Here is a 23,562-nt window from a genome sequence, read left to right on the forward strand (position 1 = left end):
GGCTTGCTCTTTATTGTTCCATTTATGCAAGTTTCTGCCTACCTGTTGTTGTTTTTTAAAAAAACACCTCTTAATTTATTTTGAAAGGCAAAAGTGCTCGATTTCAATGAAGGAAGGCCAGGAAACGGTGAGTATCTACATTTGCATTTTTGTTTCTCTTTCTTGGTTCATGATGAAAGCTGCCCAGTTTGATTTCATCTTACTGTTTGCGAATGGCCCAGATACTAAGCATCCCTTGTGGGAACAAAAGGGCTCTTTCTGTATGCAGAAAAGCTTTCGGTCCAGTAGAGGCTCCAGCTACGAAGGGGAAGAGCCCATTTTTGCTGATATCCTCCTAACTCCTGCAGTTTTCCGTACCACCTCCCCACTGTGCCAGAGGATCTGGCAACTGTTCAGAGCACATTTTCATCCCGCACTGGCAGCTGGTGGGCGGGAGAAGAATAATGAAAAATCGCCTCCTTCCCTTCACTTAGTGGGAGCAGAGTTCAGAGTTCTGCTTGTGGCAACAGCTGGTCTGAGCCATTATGTGCACTTTACAGATCAGTCTGGTGTTTTGTGCAATGTAACCCAGACAAACCTGGTGTCTTGCGCATGTTTTCACCTTGTGTGTAAGGTAAAATGTAAAAGGTAAAGGAGGTGAGACTATGGGGTTGCGGTGCTCATCTCGCTTTCAGGCTGAGGGAGCTGGCGTTTGTCCACAGACCAGGGGCAGAAGAAGGGGGTGTGGTGTGGGCAGGTCGCCCCGGGTGTCACCACTGAGGGGGGGGGTGACAAAATGCCAGGCAGCACTCACTGTGGGGCCTGCAGCGCACCTGAGCCACGCGTCTCTCCTCCCCAAATCGTCCACCCGCTGCCTCCCCCCCAGCTGTAGGGCGGCTGGGTGGGAGGAGGCAGGCAGACTCCGGAGGCCCCATGGTGCACCCCGCCCCTATAGGCAGCTGGCACCGCCCCTGGGCGCACCGCCCCAGGCGCCCGAGCACCCTCCTCTAGCGGCTTCCTCCTCCTCTGCCACAGACATCTTTTCAGGTCATGTGGCCAGCATGACTAAACCGCTTCAGGTGCAACAGAACACCGTGACGGAAACCAGAGCGCACAGAAATGCTGCTTACCTTCCTGCCTCAGTGGTACCTTTTTATCTACTTGCACTGGTATGCTTTTGAGCTGCTAGGTTGGCAGGAGCTGGGACAGAGCAACGGGAGTTCACTGTTAGGTTTCTATTCCTCTCACTGTGCAGGTCACATGCCTGTGTTATGCATTCCAGCAAAGATTGTTGGAATCATGGGAGCGGAGGTTTGCTGTATTCTGCTTCCGTTTGTTTTTTCTTTCTTCAGACTTCTCTCAGCGAGAGGAGACATGTTTTCTTTTGTTCTGCCTTACGCTTAATAAAGTAGCTTTTAGTACACAACCTCAGCCCCGCTCCATCTGCGTTTTATCTCTGCTGGACTCTGGATATGTGCTCCACGACATTTGTCGTAATAAATCGCCGAAAAAGGGCTATTGGAACTCCCTAGAGCTGCACGCTGAACACTGATGGGAGAGACAGGCTGGATTCGTTCCTGCATTATGCCTGTGGATCATTCCTGCCCCCGGCTGACCCGACACTCACCCTGTCGCGGGGATTTGAACCGCCGACCTTATTGGCAAGCCCAAGAGGCTCAGTGGTTTAGACCACAATGCCACCTGCACCCTTTTACCTTTTACCATGTGCATACCGTCTCACCCACTGTGGGTCTCCTTCCTTGGAGGTTTTAAAGCAAAGGTTGAATGGCCATCTGTCATGGATGCTTTTGCTGACATTCCTGAATTGTAGGGGTTGGACTAGATGACCCTTAGATCCCTTTCAGCTCTATGATTCTAGTTTGTTCACCTCCTGTGGTTCCAATTCTGCTGAGGCCCCCCTTGGCTGCTGTTTTTATAACAATTCATGCTGTTGTTGAGACATCTAGCTTGGCTCTAAGCACAGATACACAAAGAGTCAAATAAAGCCAATATATTTCAGGGTAGGCTTTGCTGGAGATCTGGCAACTAATCTCTTGGCACACCCTGTCTTTTATAAATGTTTCTGACCCTTAATTATTTGTTTGCCTGTTTTTAAACTTAACACCATCAGTACGGCGTAGATTTGACCTAATTTGTTGCTGGCCCAAGAACTGCAGGTGAATGGAATTTCAATCATGAACTCACTGGTGTAGCAGAGCTTGCCAGAAATCTAATTATGGAGGCAATTTGTGTCTCTGCATGATTGCAGCATCTTGATAGGCCGGCAAGCTACCACGAGTCCTTTTCCCCTCTGATTGCTGCATCCGTGTCCAAAATAACTTTGCCTGTCATCTTAAAGAGAATTCTTCCGTTCAGCTGCTAGTGGGATGCAGTTTTTTCCCCTTCCGTTCTGATGAACCTGGTGGGTGGGAATTAGGATAAAGGATCCCACCTACATTTTCTAAAAATTTAAAAATAATAATAGGAAAGTACAATTGAGGCACATAGGCATTTTACACTGGTGTGGACCCTACAGGTAGACCTCTGAAATGCTACTTTAGTCTGATGCAGGGTTGTTGCCAACTAATCTGATGTTGCATCATAAAAATCTCGATACTGGTGCCAAGGGATGGGAATTAATTTGCTAAGCCTGAAGTTGGCACAGTGGATAAAAAATCATATTGATATAATTAATAGTGACGCCACCAACAATATGGAACTCCCTGCTCCTTGATATCTGGCAGACACCTTCAGTGTACTGTTTTTGGTGCTTGCTGAAAACCTTTTCATTTTTAAGCAAATTTGACATGTATTTTAATATGCAATTTTGTTTTATAATTTATATTTTCAAACTGCTGGGCTTTATTTTGAAAAGTTTTAAGCTTTCTTCTTCTTTTTACACCTGATTCTGTAATCTTGTGTATATCTTGTGTAAGCAACTTATTCAATCTTGTTAAATAAAAATAGTTTATAAATTAAAAAAAATAGGGAAACAAATAGGGAGAATTTATAGGATGTGATCATCATTGCTCCAGTGAGAACCTGATCTGCTGAAGCTAAAGAAATGGGGGGACCTGACTAGTAGCTTGAATGGGAGTTAACTGGGAAACCTATGTAAGAGATAGGATAGGATTTTTGTGGTTGTTTCGTCGTTAAGTCATGTCTGACTCTTCGTGACCCCATGGACCAGAGCACGTCAGGCACTCCTATCTTCCACTGCCTCCCACAGTTTGGTCAAACTCATGTTGGTAGCTTCGAGAACACTGTCCAACCATCACATCCTCTGTTGTCCCCTTCTCCTTGTGCCCTCCATCTTTCCCAACATCAGGGTCTTTTCCAAGGAGTCTTCTCTCCTCATGAGGTAACCAAAGTATTGGAGCCTCAGCTTCAGGATCTGTCCTTCCAGTGAGCACTCAGGGCTGATTTCCTTCAGAATGGATAGGTTTGATCTTCTAGCAGTCCATGGGACTCTCAAGAGTCTCCTCCAGCACCACAATTCAAAAGCATCAATTCTTCGGGGATCAGCCTTCTTTATGGTCCAGCTCTCACTTCCATACATCACTACTGGGAAAACCATAGCTTTAACTATACGGACCTTTGTCGGCAAGGTGATGTCTCTGCTTTTTAAGATGCTGTCTAGGTTTGTCATTGCTTTTCTCCCAAGAAGCAGGCGTCTTTTAATTTTATGACTGCTGTCAACATCTGCAGTGATCATGGAACCCAAGAAAGTAAAATCTCTCACTGGCTCCATTTCTTCCCCTTCTATTTGCCAGAAGGTGATGGGACCAATGGCCATGATCTTAGTTTTTTGGATGTTGAGCTTCAGCCCATATTTTGCGCTCTCCTCTTTTGCCCTCATCATGCCATTGATTCAAAGCACATCCACCATCATCCCCAATAATCCTGGGAGCTGTAGTGTCAGGGACTGTGCTGAGGTGGGCTGCACTGAGGAGGAATGGTGGGAGCCTCCCCCTCCCCCTGCTCCTAATCCGGATCCTGAATCTTCTCAGGAGCAGGAGGACAGTATAGATTTGGAACAGTGGTTTGCAGAGGGACAAAGTTCAGAAGGCAGAAACTGGAAAATACTGGATGGGGAACAGCTAGGAGAAGAAAGACTGGAAAAGAGAGGGTTAACAGATTCACAGTCTCTAGACAGCATTCATCCCCCTTCTCCAAAGTCACGGAGAGCTCAGAAAGTGGCAGAACAGAAAGCACAGAGGGTACAAAATCAGATTACAAGACATAGGAGTGACATAGATTAATAGGGACGGAAGGGGGTGTGACACTTAATTGGGAGCACCGCCATTTCTGGAAGACTTTTTTTTGTGTTCTCACTGTAATTATTAAAGATTCTAACTGGTAAGACGTTCCTTTCATTTGATCTTTTGTTTACTGCCATGGAGGAGGAAGCCGATTCCCCGAAGCCCGACATGTACTTTGTTAAGGACGCTGGGAACTGTAGCTCTGTGAGGGGCAAACTATGGTTCCCAGGCTTCTTTGGGGTGGGGAAAATGTGATTTTTAAATGTAAGGCATGCATGCAGCCGATAACATTATTCTTTTTAAAAAAGAGTGGAAATTCAGTTGTTACAGTTCACAGGAAAGACATCCTCTTCCAACCTTAGTTCTATCATCATAGCATTGCTGCTACTATTTATTTGCTAAAATAAACAAAAAATAGGCTTGTGCTTCAGCTGCAAATGCACTTGAAGCTCCAAAGTGGTGGCAGTCTTGAGGTTCATCTTTCGATGCAGTCATTTGTAATGGTAAACAAAACAAAGCAAAACCTGTTCCATTTAATCTCTGTAGCGAAACAGACCTCTGGCCACGTAGCACTGAGCATTGAAGACGAGCCAGACAGAAAGAAAAAAGACAAGTTGCTCAAGAAGAAAGTGAAGGAGGCCCCTCCAAATCTAGCAACCCTGGAGGTAGAGTTCATTCATATTTGGAATTCGGGTTATTTTCCCAGTTTTTCCCAGTTTCCTGCTCCTGCTCATTTTACATAAATTTTTATTCTGAAACTGCTCCGTTTTCTCAATTGTGAAATGCTGATTGTTGGTCGATCTCTTCCAAAGATCTACGATGGAGATTTGGAGAGTGAATTTAACAACTTTGAAGACTGGGTGAAAACGTTTGAACTCTTCCGAGGCAAGTCCACTGATGAAGATCACAGCGACTATGAGGACAGGATCATAGGGAAGTTTAAGGTATTGTGAAAAGTACCGTGTGGAAAGAAAGAAATCCATGTTGCACAGAAATTCATTTTTACTTGGTAATATTTAAGTTTGCTAGCATTTGTGGAGCAGTGCATAGAGCAGGGGTCCCCAGACTTACCGAGCGGTGGGCCGGTGCCCGCCGCGCCGCCCGCGCGGTGGGCCGGACGGCAGGGGAGTGCGCGCGCAGCGGGCCGGAGGGCGGGGGAGTGCGCGCCCGTGCGCATGCGCACACGCACACGGGCGGAAAAAAATAGCCGAAAATCGCTTGTGCGCATGCGTATGGGCCTCCCCCGACCCGGAAGTGCACCAGAAATGACCTCTTCCGGGTCGGGAGAGGCCTGTACGCATGCGCACAAAGGATTTTCGGCGATTTTTTGCCGATTTTTTTGATTGTCGCTGCGCCGCGCGCCGTGAGAGCGGGCGGCGGCAGCGGGCGGCGGGGGTCGTCGCGGGCCGGATTGGAAGGCCGATTGGGCCGCATCCGGCCCGGGGGCCGTAGTTTGGGGACCCCTGGCATAGAGTATGGCATACATACCGGTAGTAGATTACCCAAACTTGACACATTTTGGGGGGGTGGGCAGAACCTGTGATTCTTCATTGATTGAAAAACCACGGGGTGTCTTGTTCTAAATCTAAAAAGAGGACGAGCTTTCAGTACCTCTATCATAAATTCAATTAACTCATGAAAATAGAGTTATTCCCAATTTCAGAACAACCCTCGGGCTGTTGTCTTTAGATCACTTAATTGAAATGTTAAAAATTAAGATTCTTATTACACCATAATCTGTCAACCCCAAAAGAACCAAACTGTGGCGATGTATTCAGGCCACAATACATTTAAAACACCATTATGGCACTTTAAACAGTCATAGCTTACCACCCAAAGAATCCTGGGAGCTTTAGTTTGTTAAGGATGTTAAGCAACCCCTATTTCCCTCACAGAGCCACAATTTCCAGATGTGTTTAACCAACCATCTCTCCTCTCAGGGAAGTCTGGAAATGGTAGTTCTGGGAGAGGAATAGGGATCTCCCAACAACTCTTGGGAGTACAGTGGTACCGTGGTTCTCAAACTTAATCCGTTCTGGAAGTCCATTCCAAAACCAAAGTGTTCCAAAACCAAGGCACGTTTTCCCGTAGAAAGTAATGCAAAACAGATTATTCCGTTCCAGACTTCTAAAAACAACCCCTAAAACAGCAATTTAACATGAATTTTACTATCTAACGAGACCATTGATCCATAAAATGAAAGCAATAAACAATGTACTGCAGTCACACAATCAATCAGTAGCTGAACTGGGTTCCACACAGTCACAAAAACAAACAAAGAGCCGCAAAAACAAAAACACAAAATAAATAACAAAAACAGACGGACCTCAGCGTAACACTCAAAACAGAACTGTGGCACTCAAAACGGAAGCGTGGCACTCAAATCAGAAGCGTAATGCTCAAAATGGAGCACGTTCGGCTTCTGAAAAAAGTTCGCAAACAGGAACACTTATTTCCAGGTTTGCAGTCGAAACAAAATAAAAAAATTCCTTCCAGCAGCACCTTAAAGACTAACTAAGTTTTTATTTTGGTATGAGCTTTCGTGTGCATGCACACTTCTTCAGATTCCAGGTTTGCAGTGTTTGGGTTCCAAGTTGTTTGAGTACCAAGGCATTTGAGAACCAAGGTATCACTGTAATAGCATGTGATCTTTTTTCTTTTTTAGATAAGTGTTGAATGCATGTGTTTAAAAAACACACCACTGCAAGCATGGCATTATGTCTGCCTCTGCTGATTTAGGTTTGGCACTAGGAATGATCTCTATCCATGCTGTGTATTAACAGGGCTGTTTCTGCATATACAAAAGTCCAGAAGACGGCTGCCCAGGAGACGGAGGCCAGCCGAGGATCCTGCAGGGCATCCCGCCCAACCACTCGGTGAAAGTTCTCATCAGAGTATACATTGTCGCAGTAAGTATAACTGATGGTTCTGTTAGGTGCGGCGTCTGGGGCCAAAGCCTTGGACCCTGAAGCCCAGCAGGGCATAAACAACAGGCGGCACCTGACAGGTGTGGGGACAAGCCATGACACGCTCAATGAAGCCAAGTGCTGCATTGGCCAGACTCTAGATACCTGCCAAAATGGCAGGTAGGCTGGAGCCTTGGTCAGGGCAGTGCATCGTCTGGGATTATTTATTGATTTTACTTCCCTATAAAACTATTGCAAAAAATAATAATAGTATGAGCACAGCTCAGTCTGTAGAGCGTGAGACTCTTTGTCTCAAGGTTGTGGGTTCGAGCCCCACGTTGGGCAAAAGATTCCCGCATTGCAGGGGGTTGGGCCAGAAGATGACCCTCGTGGTCCCTTCCAATTCTATAAGTCTAGGGCCTTCTGGCGGTTCCCTCGCTACGAGAAGCCAAGTTACAGGGAACCAGGCAGAGGGCCTTCTCGGTAGTGGCACCCGACCTGTGGAATGCCCTCCCACCAGAGGTCAAAGAGAACAACAACTACCAGACCTTTAGAAGGCATCTCAAGGCAACCCTGTTTAGGGAAGCTTTTAATTTTGTTGGAAGCCGCCCAGAGTGGCTGGGGAAACCCGGCCAGATGAGCGAGGTATAAATAATAAATTATTATTATTATTATTATTATTATTATTATTATTAGTAGTAGTAGTAGTATAAGTACAGGGGACCCCCCCCCCAGTTATCCTGACCAGCACTTCACCCAGTGACAGCACGAGCAGTGGGTCAGGAGGAGGGAACGGGGGATGGAGCAGAACGGAGAAAAAATTCAGTGAGGCGTCGGAGCCATGGCAACGCTCGGGAGAGCAGAAGGTGGAGGAAGGGCTCACGACATACAAGAACCTATGCGCCACTCTGGTCAGCAAGGGGAATCAGAGGCACTGCTCCTTCCGGCGCCTGGAATGAGGCGAGCGCCCAGACGTAGGGCAAGGGGGAGGCGTTTTGGGGTGCCCAGGCTATTTTGCTAGCGCCAAAGCAGACGGTCGCCATTGCCGGATTCTGAATCGGACTAGGCAGTCATGTTTTCTGATAGCTCTGCATTGTAAATAATATGCACAATAATACTCTGAAAGACAGAGCGGACTGGAGCGTCTTTACTCGAGAGTAGCCGCAACAATCCCCTGACAGCACCACTACCCCTGCCCTGGAACATATTTCAGGATTCACATAACAATTCTTCAAAGCACAGTATAGTTTACAAACAGAATAAAGAATCTTCTATTTAACGTAATATTTTATCTACCAGTCATTGTTTTTTTATATATATAATCTATATCATCATAGAATGGTTTGGTCTTCTTAGGGGAAAATAGGATCAGTGGAGAAAGATTTAACTAAATTAATTCAGAAAAATGAAATAATGGAGTCACTTGTGCTTTTTTTACTCTAGATTGGTTATATAGTTTGGGATGTATTATTTTTTTCCCCTCTTATTATAGGCATTTAATCTTAGTCCAGCTGATCCAGATGGCAAATCAGATCCTTATATTGTGCTTAGGTTGGGAAAAACAGAAATTAAAGACAGAGACAATTATATTCCAAAGCAGCTGAACCCAGTTTTTGGACGGTGAGTTTATTTTAAATTGCGTGATGTTCCGGATAGAGTGAATTAGCTGCAGACAATTTCTCCCCCCGTTATTTAGGACAAAGTGCATTTGTTAAACATTGGTGCATGTCTCTTTAGATGTTTGTGAAATTACTGATTAAATTCTTGACAATTGTGTCACATTGTCTAATTGCAAATGATTCGGCTTTCAAGTTCATCCGGCACGTCCCCAAATTAGTTTTGTGTTGCTTCATCTCTCCCCATGCAATAGCACCGATGACCTTGACCAACCATCGTCACCAAGGACGTAAGCCAAGCCTGCCACAACTATCCTATAACTAAAATGTTTAGGGCAGGTTTGCATTAGAATTGCTTCACATTTCAATCAGGATACGATTCTTAATCCAGTCTAGGGGTTTCTTTGGCCATGTAATAGGAAATAGGAAACCAAGGATATTTGTTGACTGGAGAAATGTTGGTTATTTCAGCATATCCATGTATTCGGTCGGCATGCTAATGGCTCATGCAGTAAACTGTCGGTCTGTTAGCTGATATTAATAAGCTGTGGTAGTATTCAGGAGGTCAGCAACATGGTGTCACAGAACCTCCCTTTTTTGTATATAATTTTTATTAGTTTTCCATTTAATAATATACAATCATATCATTGTTATCCACTTCGCCGCTCTGGCTCTTTAGAGCCCATCGACTTCCTTCCCTCCCGCCTTATGGCTTTCAAAATCAACCTTTATCTCATTGCATTTATACGTTTTCCAATTCCACTCATTACGAAAAGGCGTTAAAATTTAGGTTAAAATAAAAAGGGAGAAAGTTTCTCATTACGAGTCTTCAGACAACCCTGCTAGTGATGTTAATTGCTTACAGTAACCTTTCAAATATCGTATAAATTTACTCCAGTCCTTTTGGAATACGTGATCATGCTGGTTTCAGATTTTTCCTGCCAGTTCCGCAAAGTCCGTCATTTTCATCTGCCACTCTTCTTTTGTTGGTACTTCTTGTTGTTTCCATTTAGGGGCTAAAAGAATTCTTGCCGCTGTTGCTGCATACATAAACAGTCTTTTATATTCCCTTGGTATCTCTTCACCCACTATACCCAATAAAAAGGCTTCTGGTTTCTTAACAAAAGTATTTTTAAACATTTTCTTTAACTCAGGTGTCAGAGAACTTTCCAGTACCTCCTATGGGACCTGTGAAATATCTGCTCAAAAATGCACAATCTACGAGAGACTGCTTGCTCTTCCTGCTCTAAGTTCCTGCTTGCCTTGGCTTAGTGCAGGGGTCCCCAGACTAAGGCCCACAGGCCGCATATGGCCAGAAGGCCTCTTTTATCTGGCCCGCGACGCCCCCCGTCGGCCGCTGCCACCCCCCACTCTTACTGGCACGGCGGCGCACTTCTGGGTCGGAAAAAAATGCCGAAAATCGTTTGTGCGCGTGCACATGGGCCTCTCCCGACCCGGAAGTGCACCAGAAATAACGTTCGCGTGCTTGTGTAAACATCATTTCCGGTGCAATTCCGGGTCGGGGGAGGCCCATGCGCATGTGCACAAACAATTTTTGATGCTTTTTTCCGACTCGGAAGCGTGCCGCCGCACCTGTAAGAGTGTGTGCGCATGGGCGTGCATTCCCCGCCGTCCGGCCCAAAGCCGGGTAAGTTTGGGGACCCCTCGGCCTTAGTGTCTCTTACATTGCACATGCCCAATTATTTCAGTGGATTTCAGGATTAGGCCATGCAACCTCCCCTCTTCTTTCTTTTCAGAACACAGGAGAGATACAAATAATCTCTATCAAGTGCCAGATTACCACATAGTCACCTTTTAGGGGCCCTGCAACAACGGATCATGATAATACTGATTAGATCTTGAAAGAAAATCACAATCTCAAGCTTTCGTAGCTTTTTGTTTAATAATATAATATGTTAATTTGTTTAATGACATTAATAATTGTTAATGTTTGTTTCATGTAATAAAATTGGTATATTAAAATTGTCGGCTGGTAAAATAAAAAACAGGTGGGGCGCGGGTGGCACTGTAGTCTAAACCACTGAGCCTCTTGGGCTTGCCGATCAGAGGGTCAGCGGTTCAAATCCCCACGACGGGGTGCGCTCCCATTGCTCAGTCCCAGCTCCTGTCAACCTAGCAGTTTGAAAGCACATCAAAGTGCAAGTAGATAAATAGGTACCACTCCAGTGGGAAGGTAAAAGGCGTTTCCATGCGCTGCTCTGGTTTCGGTGTTCCGTTGTGCCAGAAGCGGCTTAGTCATGCTGGCCACATGACCCGGAAAAACTGTCTGTGGACAAACGCCGGCTCCCTTGGCCTGTAAAGCAAGATGAGCGCCGCAACCCCAGAGTCGTCTGTGACTGGACTTAACTGCCAGGGGTCCTTTACCTTTAAAATAAAAATGCATTTAGGAGATAATTTGTGAGGGGGGCCCCAAGATTTCAATTGCCTAGGGGCCTCCAGACAGTTTAATTTGACACTGTTTCTGTTGGCAACCAAGGGGGTAGCTAATATAAGTTTCTTTTTTCCACTGATGGGGGGACGGACGGACGGACGGACATGCCTCTACCATTTTGTGATCCCGTTCCATTTCCTTCTCTATTCGATGTGTCAGCCATGTTGCATCTTTTCATACACACACCACCAAAACAGCTGTTTGGGATTTGTTTGATTATTATTTTTTTAGCTATGGGTAGCCTGCTTCAACCCAAGATGATCATTATAAGAACTTGATAACATTTGGAAATTTGTTCCTGTTTGCTCGCTTTTCTCTTCCTTCCCTGTCTCGTTCTACATGTGTATTTTAAGATTGTAAGACTGAGGGCAAGAACTTTTGCAGGTGGGTGGAGAGGATATTGATCTGTAAGCTGTTCTGGCAGCATTTCCAGTTTTCTCGAGGGATGTAAATGCTTTGTATTAAAAAAAAAATCCATATAATATAGAACTTGCTGGAGTGGGTAGAGATGCCTCTACGTATGTAGAGAAAGAAAATACAAGAAGGTGAATTTCATAACTGATGTCCAGATTAAACCAAACAGATGGGGAAGCCTAGTTTAGTCACATTTTCAGCTATAACAGAAAACGAGTGTTGGTCTCACATTTCAATACTGGGAAAATTTAACTAATGGCTGGCTGTAACACAGACATACACCATGCAGAAGACTATTGGTTCAAGGGTTGTTGTTTTCTGGGGTTGCCAGAAAGAAAAAAATCATTCCAAGGATAATTTTCTAAAGCTTCCCATCTCTGATTTTTTTGTGATGGCCTTTTTGGGTTAAACTCTGAAACCTTTGCTATATTTCTATAACTTTAATACACCACTCCTAAGCTCACTTTATTCCAATTTAAGTCCCATTGATTTCAGCGAGACTTCCCTGACAGCAAGCATGACATACTTTTACCAATATTTTTTCTGTAGGTCATTTGAAATCCAGGCAACTTTCCCTAAGGAATCCCTGCTTTCAGTCCTTATCTATGACCATGACTTGATTGGTTCTGATGACCTCATTGGAGAAACCAAAATCGATTTGGAAAACCGTTTTTACAGCAGGCATCGAGCTACCTGTGGGTTGCAGAGCCAATATGAAATGTAAGCTTCTTTCCAGACACAAGGTCTCTGTAATTGATGTACAGCCTGTGAAGTTTCAGAAAACTCCTAATGTAGGGATGGTCAACCTCCAGGCCTCGGGCTGGATTTGACCTGCAGTTGAATTTTGTTAAGCAGTCTGTGACTCTGCATCCCTTCCTGCCCACCAGCTGTTCAAAAGGGAAGAACTGAGAAGGAAAAGAGCTTCAGTGTTGTACAAAGTGTGCACAAAGATAAGCTGCAGAAGATCGAGGTGACGGTGTGTGTGTGTGTGTGTGTCTCAGCAGAAAGACAGATCTGTGTTCCTTGCAAACATGCAAAAACTTGCCCATGCAAATTGCATACAACATTTCATATGCAGTTGCATTTTTGCAGTTCAGATGTGCATTGCATTATTTGCAATTACAGAGCTGACCCACTGAATCCAATGGACCTAAAATAAAAAAATCCTTCAATAGCACCTTAAAGACCAACTAAGTTTTTATTTTGGTATGAGCTTTCGTGTGCATGCACACTTCTTCAGATACACTGGAAACGGAAGTGCCAGGCCCTTATATATATATACAGAGGGTGGTGGGGGTGGGTGGGGATGGGTGATGGGCTGATGGGAGTGGTAAACCTGTGGATGGCTGTTAACGGCTGCTGATGGCTGCAATTAGTCCTGGGGGGGGAAAACAAGGGCTGAGGTGCTAAAGAAAGCTTGATCATGCATAATGAGATAAGAATCCGATGTCTCTATTCATCCCAGGTGGCTCCATGGTTTTAAGCTTGGTAATTAGTTCCAATTCAGCAACTTCTCTTTCCAGTCTGTTCCTGAAATTTCTCTGTAATAAAACAGCTGCTTTGAGTTCTTGTATAGAATGTCCTGGGAGATTGAAGTGTTCTCCTACTGGTTTCTCTGTCTTATGGTTCCTGATGTTAATAATGGACCTAAGTTAATTGTGTCCATTATTTTCAATGATTGCAAGGCTTTTAGCTGCAAGGTCCACTATTTGACTGCTGATTCAGGACCCTAAACTGTTTTAAACTATCAACTTTTTCTTTTGTTCTGTGTATATCACAATGTTTGTTTGTTGCTATGGCTGATGGCTCATTCATTCATTCATTCATTCAGTGGATCTGCTTTGAGTAGAACTTAGCTGGATTCAGCCTTAAAGTTCTTTTTGCCATTTGCACAGTCGAGCCAGATAAAGGGCATTGGACAGCTTTTATTACAACTGCTGTGTTAAAAAGAAAAGTCAATTGAGAAAATGAAAGGTGAAACTTGAAAGCCGTTTCTAAGAATTGAATATATGCACTGCTTTCTATGCTTTGTGTGTGAGTCTGGGTATATGTTAACCGTGTGTTATAGTCTGCTGTCACAACTGGAAGACACACACCCCAAACAGCTGACCACCAGACTAATGTAGTCCACAGCCTGGAAAAAGGTTATCTGTCTCTGTTCTAATTGGAACTAGACATTCTTATGGCCAGGTAGTATTCTAGAGCTCATCAAAATTGAATAGTGCCTTGGCAGGAAATGTTTTCATGAGCTCTGTTTTGAAAGGAATGTCGGCTTTTAGAAACTGCTCCATCTGTCCAAAACCGTCTTCTCTCATTCCCAGTGAAGGGTATAATGCCTGGCGAGATGCCACCAAGCCAACCGAGATCCTGACCAAGCTCTGCAAAGATAACAAGCTGAGTGGGCCCTTCATGCAACCTGGGAAGATACAAGTGGGCGACAAGGTCTTTACAGGGCAGACGGTCTTCCAGGCAGATGAGAATGGTAACTGTGCTGAATAATGGTCTTTACAGTCTGATCTGCAGCCCCAGCTGCACCACAAATGTTTGTTTGTTTTTTTGTAAAGGAGATTGCTGGCTCTGCATTAATATACCCTCCAAGTGTCCCAATTTTCCAGGGACGGTCCTGGAATTACAAAAGCTATCCCAGCTTCTGATTTGATCCTAGAATGCCCCTGTTTCTCCTGTCAGTGCTGCCGCTGCCGAGCTCAGGGAAGAGGATGAGCCAGCGCATGTCCCAAGCAGTGGCGGCCTCAAGGGAGCATTGCCTGTCCATGGCTGCTGCTGCCGGCCTCCTCCCTTGGGCAGCTCTTAGCAGCCGCTGGAGAGAGGAGGAGGAGGAGGAGGAGGAGGAGGAGGAGGAGGAGGAGGAGGAGGAGGAGGAGGAGGAGGAGCTTCCAAGGCCCAGCCTCGCTTGATGTGACAGCTCGTCTTGTGCTCTCCTTTCTTTTACAGAGGAGCCAGTGGAATCCTATGAACACCTTGCTCTGAAGGTTTTGCGTTCCTGGAACGACATCCCTGGGGTTGGATGCAAGCTGGTGCCCGAACACATTGAGACGCGGCCGATATACCACAAAGATAAGCCCGGCATGGAGCAGGTAAATGCTTTAGCCTAGATAAATGGCAAAAAAAGGAAATCATTGAAAGCTGGGTGGTTCCAGGCTGTTGCTATCTTCAACTGGGATTCAGTCACATACAGGCACATTCCGGTTGGGCGATTATACTTAATTTGGAGTTATCAGTATGTCTCTAAATACCAGTTGCTGAGAGTCACAATGTGTCCCCACTTGTTGTGCTCAGGTCCTGCTTATGAGCTTCCCATATAGGTATCAAGTTGCCCTAGGGGACGCGGGTGGTGCTGTGATCTAAACCACTGAGCTGCTTGGGATTGCCAATCAGAAGGTTGGCGGTTCGAATCCCCTCGACGGGGTGAGCTCCCGTTGCTCTGTCCCAGCTCCTGCTCGAAAGCATGCCAGTGCAAGTAGATAAATAGGTACCGCTGCAGCGGGAAGGTAAATGGCATTTCCGTGTGCTCTGGTTCCGTCACGGTGTCATGTTGCACCAGACTCAGTTTAGCCATGCTGGCCACATAACCCGGAAAGTTGTCTGTGGACAAATGCCAGCTCCCTCGGTCTGAAAGCGAAATGAGTGCCGCAACCCCATAGTCACCTTTGACTGGACTTCACCGTCCAGGGGTCCTTTACCTTTACTTTTTTTTATCAAGTTGCCCATTGTGAGAAAAGGATGCTGAACTAGAAGGTTCGATCCAGCACAGCTCTTCTTGTGTTCTTATGCAGCAGTAGCTCAAGCATAAGGATAGGCATAGGCAAACTCAGCCCTCCAGATGTTTTGAGACTACAATTCCCATCATACCTGACCACTGATCCTGTTAGCTAGAGATGATGGGAGTTGTAGTCCCAAAACATCTGGAGGGCCGAGTTTTCCTATGCCTGCATTAGTAGATACAGGGTTGTCTGAAATCAGCTATGCTGATGAATGGCAGTATACACATTTTAATAATAATAAATCTTGCTATTCCATAACTGAATTTGCACCTCATTCACATGTGTCCTTTTGTTTTCTTTCCTGAAGGGCCGTGTGCAGATGTGGGTGGACATGTTTCCAAAGGATATGCCTCTCCCAGGACCGCCGGTCGACATTTCACCCAGAAAACCCAAAGGGTAATTCATTACACGCTCCCCTCTGCCTGCAAATATACATTCCCAGGTGGCGCTGTGGTTAAACCACTGAGCCTAGGGCTTGCTGATCAGAAGGTCGGTGGTTCGAATCCCTGTGACGGGGTGAGCTCCCGTTGCTTGGTCCCAGCTCCTGCCAACCTAGCAGTTCGAAAGCACGTCAAAGTGCAAGTAGATAAATAGGAACCGCTACAGCGGGAAGGTAAATGGCGTTTCCATGTGCTGCTCTGGTTTGCCAGAAGCGGCTTTGTCATGCTGGCCACATGACCTGGAAGCTATACGCCGGCTCCCTCGGCCAATAATGCGAGATGAGCACACAACCCCAGAGTCGGCCACGACTGGACCTAATGGTCAGGGGCCCCTTTACCTTTACCTTAGCTTCCTGTTAATAGTATTGCATCTTCCTAGGGATGTGTAAACTGGTTGTCATGCAGCTTAAAATCTCCAGGAACTGGAACATCCTTTTCGTTTGCAATAATCTCCCTTCCACTTTCTATCCCTTATCAGCAATTTTTAAAAACCCTTTTTTTAAAAAAAATGAAATTCGCAAAACACTTTTTTAAAAAAACAAAGGTAACTGCACAAGTAGCTGTGGTGGCTTATAAAAGCTGGGCTGGAGGTAAGACAGTCAGAATGGTTTGAGAATGGTTTCACTCCCCACGGAGAACCCAAACATTTTTTTCCTGGGGTCCAATGGCAGGGAGTTTGGCAGTTCTCCCCAGCTCGGGCCATTAAGGCAGGAGTGGGGAAGTGGATCCAGCTGGTGGGTCAAATCCTTATCTCCCCTACCCCTGTGAGCCAGGGTTTGCAGGTGGATGTGGAACGACCCATCTATTAATCCCCTGATGCCACAACGATATGAGGTCACTCGTTTTTGCCTGCACACGTGGTCAGCTGGTTGTTGAGGCTTGCAAAGCACCATGCATGGAACTTTCAGTGCCTGTATAGCGCTGTTCGTGGAACTATGCAAGTTCTAATAATTAGATGATCATCTGCATGAGAAAAGGAGGATCACCTGATATAGTTTTGACTTCAGGTGACTGAGAGGTGGGTGAGCTGTTATTTAAAGGTGTAGCAATTCCAGGCTCTGCTTCAACAGTGAATGTGCATCAACAGAAACAGTGTCTTGGTATTCCCCACAGTGGCACAAAGGAATCTATGACGGTTCCTCAATTAACTTTCCTCACTTATTTCCACTCTTCAGCAGCTCCTCCAGATACTTAAGGGGCCATGTTGCTTGGACCCCCTGAAAAGCTGGAGATGCTCGTGGTTGTCCCATTTTTCCCACTGGTCAAAGAGATTCTGCAGGCTTTCAAAACCATGTAAAAACCTGCAAGATCTGTTTACCAGAGGCAAAAGTGGGATGAGATAGTGACAGCAATCTTTATTTCAAATTACATTTCACTCTCTGAAAAATGTGTAGTCATTCTCTCCAGCCTTATTCTTTTCCACTGCACTGTGTCTCCATAATTATTTTATTTTAATATTTGTTGCTCATTAACAGTCAAGAGTATTTGCACTATTACCCAAATGGTAAAGCTGGAGTCTGTTGCAACAAAGTTTGCCAATTGCCCTTTATTTGCCATAAGTCACGTGAAGACTTCTGTTAGAGCCCTATAATTTGAGGTTACTTGATCTACGTAATTTGAGATAACAAAACATCTAACTTCATTGAATATGCTGCTCAGCTAGAGAGGGTGTGTTGAACGCAAAACAGATAGAAAAGCCAAGGAAAATTCAAGGCTCATATAAAACAGTGGCTTTTTGGCAGCAATTTTTTTTTAGTCTGGAGTAATTTCAGAGAAACGATTAGTACATCAATTATGTTCAGTCTGAAGCTGACTCTATTAAGCTTTCGTCTCTCTCCATGAAGAATTAATGAAGGGCTAAAGAAGTAGCCTTCACAGCAGCTAAGAAGTTTTTAATGCTATAAATAAAGCATTTTTTTTCTTGCAAGAAAGTTCGAAATACCAATAATGTACCTATCAGTGCAAAACATTAGATCACAGAGTCAGAAGAAGCCACGTTACATTGAATTCAAACTCTCAGCGGTGGCCTATGGTACAGTCCTAACATGTAACCGTAACTAGGACTGTGCTGAATGTTTGCCCATTTCAAGTATCAAGCAGAAAGTTGTGCTTGGAGATGGGAAGTAATTAACTTCTGGAAAAGCCCATAAACATGTTACCTTCTTTGATAACTGTTACTTTTCATTTTCTCTCTTTGCTATACTGTTTGCTGCTGCTTGTTCCTGGTTTAATTCCTCCCCACTCCTTCCTAGAATATCTCAGTTAGTTAGGAATCACATTGTGAATGTAACAGAACACCACAAGTCATCACATACAGCTCTCAAGTTAAAACAGTACAACGCATCATCAGAGATCTACAGCCTCTCCTGGACAATGACAGCTCCCTTTCTCAAGCTCTGGGAGGAAGACCTTTCATTGCCTACAGACAGCCACCCAATCTTAAACAACTCCTCACCCACAATAATACAACCACCAGACTTAACATGGACACTGGTACCAGAGCCTGCAATAAACCCAGATGCCAACTTTGCTGCCACATACACCCGGACAACATCATTACTGGCCCCAACAACATCCAACATAATATCTCAGGACTATTTAATTGCTCATCTTCTAACATTGTGTATGCCATCAAATGCCAACGGTGCCCTTCAGCTCTCTATATTGGACAAACAGGCCAAACCCTACGCCAAAGGATAAGGTAAAGGGACCCCTGACCATTAGGTCCAGTCATGACCGACTCTGGGGTTGCACGCTCATCTCGCATTATTGGCCGAGGGAGCCGGCGTATAGCTTCCAGGTCATGTGGCCAGCATGACAAAGCCGCTTCTGGCAAACCAGAGCAGCACATGGAAACGCCGTTTACCTTCCCGCTATAGCGGTTCCTATTTATCTACTTGCATTTTGATATGCTTTCGAACTGCTAGGTTGGCAGGAGCTGGGACCAAGCAACGGGAGCTCACCCCGTCACAGGGATTCGAACCGCTGACCTTCTGATCAGCAAGCCCTAGGCTCAGTGGTTTAACCACAGCGCCACCTGGGTCCCTATCCACCTGGGTCCCTATGGACATAAATCTGACATCAGGAACCAGAAGACAGAAAAACCAGTAGGAGAACACTTCAATCTCCCAGGACATTCTATACAAGATCTCAAAGTAGCTGTCTTACTACAAAAGAATTTCAGAAATAGACTGGAAAGAGAAGTTGCTGATTTACAACTTATCACCAAGCTCAAAACCATGGAGGGACCTGGTTTGAACAGAGATATCGGATTCTTATCTCATTATACATGATAAGCGATCTTCAGCCATCTCAACCCTTGCTTTTTCATGCAAAACCATTTGCAGTCATTTTCGGTCATCAACAGCTATCAGTCAGTCAATCACCCACTTCCACCACCCTTCTGAATGATCCCCCCCTTCCCCCCCTTCTCTACATAAGTGCCTGGGGACTTCTATTTCACTGTATCTGAAGAAGTGTGCATGCACACGAAAGCTCATACCAAAATAAAAACTTAGTTGGTCTTTAAGGTGCTACTGAAGGAATTTTTTTATTGTGAATGTATGAAAGCATGACATTTGTGCTATTTAAAGTTCTCCTCAGAAAAGAAAAAGAGGCAGGGCCCCATTTTTTTCCCCAGAGCCACTTTCTTTTTTCTCATATTTAGGCAGCTTAAAATTAGAATCTGTCCCCCCAAAATGTGACCAAAATGATTGACTACGAATTAATCTAACTTCACATTCTGTGCTGGCTCTCTATCCTCCTTCTTCCTTCCCCACCCTTCTTCCTCTCCCAAGTTATGAACTGAGAGTGATAATCTGGAATACAGAAGATGTCATTTTAGAGGATGAGAATATCTTCACTGGACAAAAATCAAGCGACATCTATGTAAAAGGGTAAGTTTGCTCAGGCACAGCCTGCGGATCTCCTCATTTATCCATTGACAGGGTGAATTAATTTATGACCCAAGCCCATCCATCAAAAAATATAATAAAATGAGTCACAGCTGTATTAGCAAGTTCTGTGCAAACGCGTGGATGTGACAGCTCTGTGGCCTTGGCATTTTGCTGCAATGGCTCATTGAGAATTCAACCCGACGAGAATTAAGCAGGCACAGGACTGACATGCATAGAAAATGAAGTCCTACATTTCTTCAAGGAAAACTCAAAACACACAATAATAGGTAACCAACCAGCAGGGCTGACTCACCCATAGGAGCTAGGGGTGTGGGGCACCCGGGCACCAGGCTCTCAGGGGCACCAGCTTGAGAGTACAGGGCCTGAGAGTTGAGTCTGGGGAAGAGCCCGCCCATTGGTTGGAGCGCCACGGCGGGTTCTTCTTCTGCGGGCAGCTCTGCACCGTGAGTTCGGGGGCGACCGAGCCAGCGAGACACTGAGGCAGCCGGCTGGCTCCACCCTCCTGTGTGCCTGGGACTGGGAAACCGGGGGGGGGGGACTGCTGGGCGGATCTTTGCACTCCGGCGTCACATATGCTTAAGACAGCTTTGCCAACCAGGATGGAAAATAAGGCTATCAGTGGTATTATGCACCTGAATTGCACTTTCTGGAAACTGCAGGAGGGGGGAGTTCTGTTTTTGCTTGGGTCCTGCTTGTGAGCTTCCCATAGGTAGGATACCATAGGTATCTAGCTGGCCCAGCAGATGCTGGGCTAAGATGGGCCTGTGGTCTGACCCAGCAGGTAGCCCTGGTATCTCATACCTCTTTTAGATTGGGGTGGTACGCAACCATATAAATGTGAACTGTTGGGGCAAATGTTAGAAAGATCAGAAGAACGGCAAGCACAGATCAACAATGGTACAGGATGCCTAGGTAAATGGTGAAATAGTCTTGGAAAAGTTAAGAGAAACAGATTGGACAGAATACTTTATGCATGAGATACGATGTCTTGATACACAAAGGGTTGGGCTAGTTCCTTCTGGCTCCATTTGATTCTTCTTTCATGCACTCCATGTTACCTGCAACAGGTGGGTGAAAGGCCTTGAAGATGATAGGCAGGAGACGGATGTGCATTACAACTCTTTGACCGGAGAAGGGAACTTCAACTGGCGCTTCGTGTTCCCGTTCCATTATCTCCCGGCCGAGAAGCAAGTGGTGGTCAGCAAGAGGGAGAACATATTTTCCTTGGAGAAGACAGAACGCAAAATCCCTGCAGAACTGGTGCTCCAGGTGTGGGATTTCGAAAGGCTTTCCTCCGACGACTTCCTTGGTAAGCCCTGAACGGAGCGGCGTGATCTGCATTTTGATCTGGGGATTTTGAACAAAAGGCCAACAGATATTGAGCCCTGTTTGGGTGGAATTTTGTGGGCGTTGGTGGGATATGAAAGTGGGACATCGTATCTGTGGGAATGTTCAGGGTGGCAGGAGAGGATATATTGTTTATTAATGTCCTTCCTAACTTGCGCTAGCAAGTTCCTTTACTTAGCAGAGTGCATTCACCTTTACACAGCAGAAAACTAGTTGCAAATTTGTGTGAGTTTCTTAAGACAATAAGCAATTCGGCTTTCTGTTTCCGGTGGTGAGAAATGGCTGGCTCCCATACAATCGGACCTCAGCCGTGCTGGTAATTCAGGGCTGATATGGGGGTAACTAGCCCCGGCAGACTCCCCAGTGTGGAGGAGGACTGTCTCGTAGACCAGCAGATTGTCCAAGATTGCCAGCTTGCATCAAGGTGCAAGCGGCAGGATACTGGGTCCCAGAGCACAACACGTCTGGCACTCTCCGAAGCCACTCTCATAGCCGGAAATATCTGTTTGATAAAATAATTAGATTTGGACAATAAACATAGTCTGGACCGAAGAAGAGTGAGAAAAAACCTTCCCCAGATACTGCCTCACTTAATCATTAACTGTTAGGCTCTTGTATTAGCTTTAATGGAAGTTTCCATGCCATGCAGTATATATACAGACACATAAGGAGTTTATTTTCCATTTCCTGCACCCTCCTCTAATCACCACAGCTACAATTACAGGAATTTATTGGCAGGTTATTCCCTTCCTAAGCATGTGGGGGCTTGGGCCTGAATTGGGAAGTTGCAATGTCCAGTTGGTCTTGGAATGATGCAGAATTTGACCTCTCTCGCCCTCCCCCAGGCTCCCTTGAAATGAACCTGAATGGCTTTCCTCGAGCCGCCAAGTCTGCCAAGGGCTGCGACATAAACATGGTCATGGCAACAAGTGAGGAGAACAAGATTTCCATATTTCAGCAGAAGAGGGTCAGAGGCTGGTGGCCTTTTGTCAAAGCCGGGGAGCTCACAGTAAGTAATCCAATAATACCTATTTTGAAAGCCTTTAGATAGGTCACACTGATATCACTGACAGATGCTTCTTAAAAATATGAAGGACGTGAAGACTCAAATATCACATGGATCAGCAACATAGTGATTTGACCTGTCATAATTCCAAATGCTGGCTTTTATGATCATTGGATCCCCCCGCCGTCCCCATATTCTTCTGATTTCTTTCTGGTTTGTGATTTGTTTGTTTACTTGATTGTTTATAAGATTTCTTAGCTCCCCTTCGGCATAAGGTCCCAGGGCAGGTTATAGAAATATTATCATACAATTGTGTGGCTATGCCCCGAGTCCTCCCCGCGAGAAATAAAGACACAAGACACATTGCATAGGGTTAATGGGCATGAAAGGCCACAACTTTATTGATTACGGGTGTAGAGGGGTATTGGCATAGGCATTGGATCTAACCGACTATATCCGACTCCAGCCCGCTCTGCTGGCAGTCTGTGAAGGGTTAACCACCATTGGATGAGTCCTGCGATGCACATCAACTAGGAACTCATCCTGGGGCCACCATTAGGGGCGTGCCCTCTGGCCCTCACCTTCCACGGCTTCGGACTTGGCAACGCCCCGGACTCCTTAAGGGAGTACCCTTCCGCATATTGGGGGAGGTGATGGCAGCAACCTCCCCCCCGCACCTGTACCTTCTTGAGATAATCCAATGCCTACCGCCAATCCCCCCCAAGTTGTGACGGTTTGCATACGCGGCAGGCAAAAAACCACAGGCCAGAGCCAATTTGCCAAGTGGGAAAAAGTCCTACCAGGTCCCTTACGGCGACCAATCAAAGTGCGCAGCAACGTCAAGGAAGAAACCTGCCTAAAAGAGGGTGGGTGGGTGGGAAACACATGAGCCGGGTCAGGAAAAAAGAGGACGATTCCCCGCCGCGCGCTCAGTTAAAAGCCCAAGCCACGCCCCCATGGGGCACCCGGATTGGGTGCGCCAGGGCGCGCCGCGGCGGGGGAGCAACCAATGGGCTGGGGGGAATGCTAACCATTCCCCCCCACGTGAAGTCCTCGTGGGCCCACAATATCTCCTCCCCCCGAGGAGGGAAGAGATTTTATAAACAAGTGAAACCATTCTAAGCCCAACAGAACCTGGTGATCATGTTCCAGTTGCATCTAGTTGGCCACTGTGAAAGCAAGATGGCGGACTGGATGGGCCAGTGGCCTGATCCAGCAGGCTCTTCTTGTATTCTTAGAGTCTAACTTCCTGTGTTACTCAGATTTCAGCGATTCGTTTCATACTGTTTTTGCATCCATGTAGCACTGAGTAAGTGCAGTTTACAGGGAGAGGATTGTGGCAGATGAAACAGCCATAATTACTCCAGAAGGATCTTTTCAGGTTGACAGTTGGGGGGGAAGGATGTGTTTATTCCCTGAGGAATCTTTCTAATACTTAAAA

The 23,562-nt window shown here is 45.7% G+C and overlaps 1 protein-coding gene across 2 annotated transcripts in view; it reads left to right on the top strand.

Annotated features, from left to right (window-relative positions):
* The window catches only part of FER1L6 (fer-1 like family member 6), a 127,694-nt gene that overhangs the window by 95,832 nt on the left and 8,300 nt on the right, over window positions 1-23,562 (top strand). For both annotated transcript variants that reach the window (XM_035125519.3, XM_035125518.3), the window contains exons 28-39: window positions 88-127; window positions 4,788-4,906; window positions 5,054-5,185; window positions 7,025-7,150; window positions 8,640-8,767; window positions 12,179-12,349; window positions 13,951-14,111; window positions 14,582-14,724; window positions 15,719-15,807; window positions 19,649-19,747; window positions 20,836-21,077; window positions 21,961-22,124. In XM_035125519.3, the coding sequence (XP_034981410.2) occupies window positions 88-127; window positions 4,788-4,906; window positions 5,054-5,185; window positions 7,025-7,150; window positions 8,640-8,767; window positions 12,179-12,349; window positions 13,951-14,111; window positions 14,582-14,724; window positions 15,719-15,807; window positions 19,649-19,747; window positions 20,836-21,077; window positions 21,961-22,124 (1,614 nt within the window). The remainder of the gene's footprint in view (window positions 1-87; window positions 128-4,787; window positions 4,907-5,053; window positions 5,186-7,024; window positions 7,151-8,639; window positions 8,768-12,178; window positions 12,350-13,950; window positions 14,112-14,581; window positions 14,725-15,718; window positions 15,808-19,648; window positions 19,748-20,835; window positions 21,078-21,960; window positions 22,125-23,562) is intronic.

This window comes from Zootoca vivipara, chromosome 8, assembly GCF_965207765.1.
Source record: "Zootoca vivipara chromosome 8, rZooViv2.hap1.1, whole genome shotgun sequence".
Classification (NCBI taxonomy): Eukaryota; Metazoa; Chordata; class Lepidosauria; order Squamata; family Lacertidae; genus Zootoca; species Zootoca vivipara.